Source organism: Humulus lupulus, chromosome 1 (genome assembly GCF_963169125.1).
Source record: "Humulus lupulus chromosome 1, drHumLupu1.1, whole genome shotgun sequence".
Classification (NCBI taxonomy): Eukaryota; Viridiplantae; Streptophyta; class Magnoliopsida; order Rosales; family Cannabaceae; genus Humulus; species Humulus lupulus.
In genome coordinates, this window is record NC_084793.1 from 141810159 (window position 1) to 141819743 (window position 9585).

At 33.6% G+C, this 9585-nt stretch overlaps 1 protein-coding gene across 2 annotated transcripts; it reads right to left on the reverse strand.

Annotated features, from left to right (window-relative positions):
- Nucleotides 1-3515: 3515 nt before the first annotated feature.
- Nucleotides 3516-9011, reverse strand: LOC133798505 (protein TIC 62, chloroplastic). Of its 2 annotated transcripts, none has more exons than XM_062236830.1 (14): nucleotides 8771-9011; nucleotides 8166-8277; nucleotides 8044-8078; nucleotides 7874-7919; nucleotides 7508-7689; nucleotides 6880-6961; nucleotides 6680-6752; nucleotides 6476-6586; nucleotides 6211-6363; nucleotides 5671-5795; nucleotides 4841-5038; nucleotides 4126-4317; nucleotides 3892-3972; nucleotides 3516-3819 (listed from the first exon to the last, which is right to left on the reverse strand). In XM_062236830.1, the coding sequence occupies exons 1-13, from the start codon at nucleotides 8955-8957 to the stop codon at nucleotides 3915-3917; spliced, it is 1554 nt and encodes a 517-aa protein (XP_062092814.1). In that variant the 5' UTR covers nucleotides 8958-9011; the 3' UTR covers nucleotides 3516-3819; nucleotides 3892-3914. The 2 variants fall into 2 exon arrangements, with proteins under 2 accessions (XP_062092814.1, XP_062092805.1); XM_062236821.1 differs by having other exon boundaries at nucleotides 7508-7684; nucleotides 8006-8078.
- Between the last annotated feature and the right edge of the window lie 574 nt (nucleotides 9012-9585).

The window sequence follows — 9585 nt, forward strand, 5'->3', positions numbered from 1 at the left end:
TCAACAATAAAAGGTTCTTGACCTAAACCTCACTCCCGGGACCTCGAATTGTACTCAAATGCTTAGTAGATTCAATCTCGAGCCTTAGGAATTGAAACCCCGAGCCAAAAACCGTCAAAAGTGCCCAAAATAATACCATGGAAAAACAGGGTAGCGCTATAGCGCTGCCCCCCTGGCGCCTAGGCGCTACAAGCAGGGTTGACTTGCCCTGGACAGCGCTGTAGCGCTAGAACCATGGTGATTCAGCCAGAATATTTCGTTAAAGTTAACAAAGAAAACGATTAAACCCAAGAAAAACCGTTAAATACACTCTTTTTATGTATAGAGATAACATTGTTTATTGATATAAAATTTATTTGACGATAAAAAAATTTATATATTCTTTAAATAAAACTAAGCAAACGTGCATTATTGCACTTTTTTTTTACCTGGTACATATTTAATAGACATAAGATTTGTGTTAATATCAATAACATAATAGAGAAGGACAAATGTCACACTTTAAACTTCTGAGGGCATATTTGATAAAGAGAAATTTACATTAAACACCATATTTTAATACAAAATAGGGTTTATACCTTTTTTGGACCCTGTATTTTTTTCCATTACCTGTTTGGACCCTGTGTTTTGACAAATTACTTTTTGGACCCTATGTTTTGTAAAATAGTTAAAATATAACCCTAAACTCAATTTTGATGAAGAAAAAATTGAATATAACCACACAATTTTTAAGTAGAATGATTTTATTTTTGTTCTGAATTATTAGTTTGGTAAATTATTTGTGATTTTAGTTAAAAAACATTGATCAAAATCAGATTTATGATTCTATTTTAACTATTTTACAAAATATAGGGTTCAAAAAGTAATTTATCAAAACATAAGGTTCAAACAAATAATGGGAAAAAATACAGGGTCAAAAAAGTATAAACCCTCCTTTACACGGTCAGGCGGTAATTATTTCAATTATATGATTTTATAATTTTCTTTCTTGTATACAGTTTGTTCTTTCTTCTCTCTCGCTCTCTCTTTCTTTTGTTCGTATCATCTATACTATATATAAGTTTATATTTATTCTTTATTTCTCTATACTCAGGATAAGTTTTCTAGGCATTGGAGGCCTTTTCTAGTCACAAAGAGGTCCGTGATTTGTGGACTTTCTATTTTGGAAATAGGCTAGTTGAATTTCATTATCTTCTTTTGCAAATATATATAAATGAACTAGCAAAAAAATGCAAGCACCTTTTTATATTTCCATCAGTTTTATCTTATACCAGAAAGACATAAGCAACAAAGTAGATTATATATATTTATATATAAAGCAAAAAGAAGCAGCTGTAAACTATGATGGTAATGAAGGAAGTAACATAGACAAGCCAAGCCAATATAACAGACAAAAGCTCACAAAAGAGAAAGAGTAGAAAAAAGAATAAGTTTATTTTGTATTTTTAATTTTTAATTTTGTAATAGTAATATTCTGGTATGGTATATATCCACCTCCCCTTTCTCACAATTTTTTGTGATTATATACTGTACTACTCTTTTTGGTCGAAATCATGGTGTTTTATGAGATTGAGTGATGAATGTGATTGGTGGCAATGACCCTTTTCATGTTGGCATGGATGTGCTCACGCTGCTTATATCTATTTTTTTTTTTTAGAAATTTACTCAAAAAACTGTTTCGTCTCATTTTTTTACAGTGATGCGGGATTTTTAACAACTTTACGGCACCTCTCAAGTTTATTATTATTTTTTTACAGTGTGGTCGGCGATGATGACGAAAGCGGCTCCTTGGTCTTCCAAGCTACAGTACCGTAGAAATTTGCTCACGGAGATTTCGACGATGCAGGCGTAAGTCTCCCAGTCGCCACCGGATCCTACAATGTGAGTTTCTCAACTTCACGGCTCAACGAAGCAGTCGCGGAAGAGCCAACAGTCGAATTTGTTATGGGAGGATAAGGATGCGGGACTCGGAATAGCTGTTGATGAAGACTGTGATTTTGTCTGATCGGAGGGTCTGCAGATCCTTGCTGGGTTGTTGGATCACATGGATCGACGGTGAGGTTACACAGAAAAAGCAATGAGTGGAAGAAGAAGAAAAAGAAGAGCAATACGAAGCTTGTTAGAAAAAGATTCATCTACGACATCTTTGCGAATAGGAAGATGAGCTTAATGTTTTGACTTTTTGTCTCAATGCCATGGCACTGTTGACTATTTGACTTGAATCTTGAGATCGATTTAATGTGGTCCAACTGTGTATAGCAGATATTGTAATTATACCGACATAAGGAGGACGTTATTGACAAATTATGGAGTTCGTCTTGGGATAAATTGAAGACGTGGCGAGAGGGAACACCTCTGGTACATACACTTAATTATATGTTACGTAATCATATTTATATATTTTTGAGAAACATTGTATTGTACGTGTTAGTGTATACTTATAACACACTTATAATTTTAGTTTATTTTTAATATATGATTGGTTGTTTTTGTGTAATTTTTTTTAGTTGTTTCGAATTATGTATAATTATTTTCATGTTGTTATTTAGTTGTTTAAGTTTATATATAGATGTTTTGTTGTTGTGTTGATATCTAATTATTGTTACAAAAAAACATGATTGTATACAATGGATTAATTTCTAGTTGTTGTCAATTTATTGTTTTTTTAGTATGCAGTGGGCTAATGTTTGGTTATTGTCCAATTTTTCTTTTTAATTGTTTTTTAATGTGTGAGTATATAATGAGTTAATGTTTAGTTCTTTTTAAAAATGTAATGGGTTGCCCTGTGTTGTTGTGAGATTGTTGCTTTTGTGTTATTTAGATTTTATGTATAGTTATTTTTATGTTGGTTTTTAGTTGTTTAAGTTTATATATAGTTATTTTGTTATTGTGTTAATATCTATTTGTTGTTTAGTTGTTTTCAAATATATTTTGATTTGATTTTTAAAAAAAAAAACTTGTTAGCAAGTAGTAGATTAATTTTAGTTGTTGTCTTATTTTTGTTTTTTAGTTGTTTCATAGACACTGTATTTTTGTAAATATAAAACTTTAAAAAATTATTTTTCGAAAATTTAAAGTAATATTTTTGAAAAAAAAAATCAGGATTGAAAAAAAAAAAGTATATTAAAAAAAGGGAATATACTCATTTGGTACCCTGTGTTTTTGCAAAGTATCATTTTGGTACCCTCTATTTTCAATAATGCTCATATCGTACCCTGTATTTTAAAATCGTACATATTTGGTACCCTAAACTCAAATTTGATAGATAAAATTTTGTCAATATGATCAAACTGTCATCAGTTATATGTAATTATGTAATTAAATTTAAATTTGTAACTTACATAATTGACAGCAGTTTGATTAAATTGACAAAATTTTATCTATCAAATCTGAGTTTAGGATACCAAATATGTACGATTTTAAAATACAGGATACCATATGAGCATTATTGAATACAGAGGGTACCAAAATAATACTTTGCAAAAACATAGGGACCAAATGAGTATATTCCCTTAAAAAAAACCGCTTTGATAAAATGGCTATAATTCAAGTGGAGTCATCCTTGTATTTATTACATGACAAATTCAAGAATTCAGACATCGTAACTGTAGAGATGTCCACAACACCTAATCCGGTAATGTTATACAAACTTTCACAACTTATTAAGAAAAATGACTCAGAAATGAAGTGAAAAGAAATATTTAGAGCTATATAACATACAATATGAATATTCTCATAACTGCCGCAACTTCATTTGCTTTCCTCTTCATAGATATGAGTAACCTCCTTATTCAGGCATTATTGTTTTCTTCAATGATTCTGTGAAACTCAGTAAGCTCAGGAATATGCTGAAAATAAGCTTTTAGCCTATCAAAAGACTGAATAGTTTACCTCATTAAATGATGACCTAGAATTTACTTGAAAGACGGTGAAGATGGCGATGGGGAAACAGGGGGCTTCAAGTCTTCATACCTATTTATAATAAAGTTTGTTGAACGAAACAGCTTTTCCTTGACAAAAAAGAAAAAGTTCTAGCAAGACAATTACATTCCCAAATAAAATTGCATGAGCATATAATGCAGTAACCTTTGTTTTCATGCCTTAACAAAACAAATATTTGCTCACATGGTAAAAGGTGATAGTGGTCTTGGCTTTGGTTTGGCATGATCCTGTTCCTTGATCTTTGTCTTATCTTCAGCAGGAACTTGCACTGAGCTCCCTGCTGATGCGGTACTATCCACAGCCAATGGTGTTGAGGAGACCGTTACATTTGGAGTACTTGGAGATGGTGATGTGGGAGGCTTCAGGTCATCATATCTGAAAATGTAGAATGTGCAGAGTTCATGAGAGCAAATAGAGGAATATACTTATGTGATGCCAAAAACTTGAGTACAAGCATCGGGCATGTTCATTCGACGAGGCTTGCAAACAATGTCTTAATTAATCACTTAATATACTAATTACCAGAGTTAAGATAAACACATTAACACAATCATTTTAAACCATCATGCCAAACCTTCATAATCTTTTCATTTATTTAAGTGGTTATGTCATGTGTATGGACCCCTTTCAAAACTCCAGAATTAAGTTCAAATTTGAAGGCAAATGAAAGAATATAAAAAAGCCAGCATGTATCACGAAAGTTTGGACCCCTTTGACTAAGGGCTGTACTGCATTAAATATGGAACCCTTCCCTATTGTTGAACCCTCATCACCCTTGCTTGGTTCTAGTTTCAACTTATATTTGTGGATTTCTTTTTTTTTTTTTCAAATTATTTTTGTTTTTAGGCCATTAAATTCTGTAAAATAAACTAAATAAAGAATATCATAAAAGCCTTACGCAGGGTATGGTGAAAGATAATAAGATGAAATCTTGGGAGGACCATTTTCAGCAACACTATCTATCACAAGCTTTGCAGCCTCGTTGCCTTCAGAAGATGGTGAAGCAAGCTCACTTAATTTTGATTCATCTAAAGGATTTTTTTTGTGGCCACTGGGTGTTGGGCTTGGAGAGCTAGGTGGCTTCAAATCTTCATAGCTGAAAAATAACAGGTATGGCAACAAAGATGAAAAAATAATATCAGATACTCAACAATGTCTAATGTTAAAGCATTTTACATTCTTAAATTCATATAGATAGTAACCCTTTACAGAATTTGATTATCTTTCACAGTTTCAGATTCAGTGAGAACAGAAATATTTTCCGCGTTAGATTCTTGCTGCCATAGGCAAATATCATAAACTGTCTTATAGAGAAATCCTATTATCAGCCAAAGAAATAAAAATGACAGAAAAAATTAGAAGTTTGTAACATTTAGGGTCAAGTATATGAAATTATGAATGTTCAAAGAGAAAATAAAAATAAGTTTACGCAGAATAAGGTTAGAGAGTGATTGTTTTCTTCACTTCTGTCCTTATATCGTCATCAATAACAGTTTTTAAGACTTCCTTTGAAGGAGTGGGAACAGATGCCTCAGACCAAGCAACTACCACACTTGCTTTGGTGGCACCAGGAGTAGTGCTTGGAGTTGGAGTAGGAGATGTAGGTGGTTTTAAGTCTTCATAACTTTTTATTGGCCATATGGGGAAAAAATATTAACAAAGATAATGGTTTTATTCCAATGAATGTTTTTTCTTATACAAATGACAGTAAAGAGTATATTGGCTCACGCAGTATAAGGAGACAGTGGTTGTGGTGCAATTTGGTCTGCTTTTACAGGTTCCTTCCCAGAAGAAGATTTTGGCTCCTCAGACTTAGAAGGTGCTAAATCAGGCTCCACCACTGCACTTGATTCCTGATGACATGGGAGGGACCAAAGGACTTAAATTTTGCAATGACAGTCTTTTTAGTTGAGCACTTTGATGACACTATTCAGTCTATCTTTTACTTTCTACTCGTGCCAAGAAGAAAAAAAAATATAGAAATATTTCTTTTTCACACTAAAAGAAGGGGTCAGAAGAAGAAATGTGCACAAGTATTGAAAAGACAATGGTCATATATCATATGGACTTTATAGCCTTTAATTTACGAGCTCTTACTGGTCACTGATAGCAGTGAAGATCATTGCTGGAATTGACAAGAAGTGAAATAACTCAAATGTTATAATGCAAACTTGAATGGTGCAAAGCGCTCATATCAAGTTTTCAGACATGAAATTCATGGAAAAATGATGATGTCATCATCTCCATACAAGAAAAGAGTGAGGATACCTTAGGTGGGAATGAGCCAGCTCTGTCAGATGGTATCTTTCTTAGAAGTTCTTCCATGGGAGTCAATGGAGCAGTCGTCTCTGCAACCACTTCCACTACTTTGCAGTATGACAGATCACGATTTTTAGCCATGCTTGCCATGAGCTCTGCCACCTTAGTTAAGTAATTGAAAATTATGTAGTCGTTAGAGGATGAACTTCAAGTTTCTCATCTAAAAGTATATAGTGATGCTCAAATCTAAAATAGTATAGCACAGTAAGAATACCTGGAGATTTGACACCAACCCACCAAACAGCATATCTTGCTGTGAGAGTGTAATATTATGTGTTTCCTTGAAAGCATCAGTAGGCCTTTCCATTCCACCAGGTCTCACTATCTGAGATCACCATTTTATGAGTACCTTGCACTAAACACCTAGAACTTCTGCATTGAATTAAATCCTCTGCTACTGAAAACTTTAGTTACTAACCGTATAGGGAATTCCACTGGCTATCAGAGCTTCCTCTGCCTTCCTTTTCCATAGTAGCACTCCCCAAAATAAACTTTATAAGCAGGAGACATCCAGTAAATCAATCAAATATTGGCATATTTTCTTTTGTTAAATTAAACATCCTTCAAAATGTTATGTCGGTATGAGAAGTAAGGAGAAAATAAAATGTATTAACTTACTTTAGAATAGCAGCGGGAAATCCAACCTTGTTTGTTCCCAGAGATGTTAGCAAAATGAAGTGGTCCACTTTTGCAACAGTTGCTGCACATCAAGGCTTGCTCAAATTTCATACTAACTTATATAAGAGACTAGTGACCAAAAATTTTAAAAAAAAAAGTTCATTTGCAACAGGAGATCAACTACCACCGGTACTCTTTCAGTTCCTGAATATTATCAAAGCTATCTAAAGCTGCTAGGAAGAGTAGAAAAGCAAGCCCTTGGTTGGCCATGCTGGGTTGACCAATTCATGCTTGTTTCAAGAAAAACAGTTACAAGTTCATTCAACAATTGGAGTCAATTACAATTGACTCTGTGTTTTGAGTTTTCAATCCAAATACATATCAGAAGCTTGTCTCAAACACTATGAGATTTATTATGAATTTATCCAAAACAAAAGTTTTCCTGTAATCAAGCAATTCATGTACTTGGCATTTATTTATTTTTCTTTCTTTAACTTCTTTCGAGTCATAAATCCAAATTCATGCAATTAAACCACAGTGGATAATGGACATGAGCCCAGTAAGTTTGTGTCATAAAAAAACACAACCAGCATTTTACATTAATCATAACTTTGAATAAATCCCTTACCTGCCTCAACAAGATTTTTGGTCGCCAGATAATCAATATGATATGGTCCGGAAATATCAAAAACTTCCTTCTCACTTGCACCAATGCAGCAGAGAACCACAGATGCATTGCCTAATGCTCGTACAATCTGATCTTTTTTCTCTAAGTCACATTGCACGATTTCAAGCTTTTCTACAGCTGGGCTACAGACCAAAAAGTATCTGTTATTTGCTATAGGAGCATACTACAGTACTGGATAACAACTTACTTATATGCAACTATTATTTTTTGTTGTCTTTCTTTTTCTTTTCCTTTTTGTCTCTATGATATTATGCTACAAAATCAAATGTAATGTAAGAACAAACTGATATTTTCAACTTTGCTTACGTTGAGTTTCTCCACCTGCATTTTCCATCTTCATTTGTTTTACACTCTGCAGATAAGTTATTGTCTCAGTATAAAAAACCATACTTTTAAGTTAAAGTAGAAAAGCACTCGTGTCACCAATTAAACATGTACTTCTACTAGAGGTTTTGCTCTTTCAGCACTCCTCACACCAGCTCTGACTTGGAACCCCAGTTTCAAAAGCTCCCTGGATAATTTTGAGAGCTTAAAAATTTCAGAACAAAACGATAAGTTGAATCATATCACATAAAAGGAGAAGTGGTAAAAAATTAACCTCACTGCTCGTGAGCCTACTCGACCAGTAGCACCAGCAACAAATGCAAGGTTCTCATCTTTTGAGTCCTTTGGAGTTGCCTTAGATGTCTCTGAGCTGAATTTTGTTGTCCCTGGTACAAATATTGGATATTAGTTGCATATAGGATGGTAAAGTAAGCAATGGAGACCAAGTTTTCATGACAACCCAGATATAAAGAACAAGACTTCAGTTTTGCATAAATGCTACGTATTTGAGTAATACACTGCAAGAGGAAGAAACTTATACTCACAAGAACTTCCCAAACCAACAAGGAGTTGGGATCATATGTCCCATTTATTTAAATATACATATATACATACACATTAAAATATAGTCGTAACTTCCATTTCACTAATATATAATTCAGTAAAAAGAATTGTATCCAATCCATTATACCTATTAATGGGATACTATGAAAGATTCCTGGTTATTAAGTAAATATATTATTAAACTTTTTCTAACATTTCTACATGATTCCATAAAGAAAAAACAAAACCAAATACATCATATAAAAAAAAAACCATTTCAAGAAATCGCTGAAATAACGAGAATGTGAAGCAAAAAAAAGTTAATAAATTGTATACCGGAAGCTTGAGCTGTGATAGGAAGGAATTTGAAACTTTTGAGATTTGGGTTTCTCTTGGAATTGGGAAACTTGAGTAGGTGATTGTGTAAGAAAGGTTTGTCTGAGAGCCCAGGTCTGGGAATGGCGGAAGAAGATGGTAAAAGGGTCAAAGCTGATGAGTGAAGAGAGCAACGGCAACCCTCCATTGCCTTAGATGACCAAAGCCTCAAATTTGAAACATGGAAAGGAAAGAGACAAGGGAGGAGAAAGAGTGATTTAAAGTTGAAGTTGGAGTAGTAGTGGCGCGCACCACGGTTCACTCCATCTGGATATGATGGGTCCCATGGGAATTCCCCGGTTGCATTCTGCGTGCTGCCACCTGTCCTCATTTTTATTTTTCTAAGATAATTTCCCGTTTTTTTTTTTATAACAACTCTTTAAATTTGGATGATTATGAGTTATATTTACGGTTTTTTTTTTTTATGGGAGCTTCTAGAGTCTCTCGCTTTATTTTCCAAGACTAAGTCTTATGGTCATTTTTGGTCGTTGGATGGGGTGATTGAATGGTAGGATTTGAGTTGAAGCTTAAGTGGTGTAAAATACGAAAATACCCCTAACTTCTTCCCTATAACCGACAACCGTTCCTTTTTATTTTTTTCTTTGGTTTGGTTATTATATTCTAAAATATATTTACATTACACTGTACCCTGACAATGATTTGCTAAATTTGTCCTCACACTTTTTCTGAATTTAAAAAAAAAAAATATAGTGCAAATGCCTTGGTATATTCCCACTCAATTACTTTTTTGTATCGGGTCCACTACAATGGGTTCA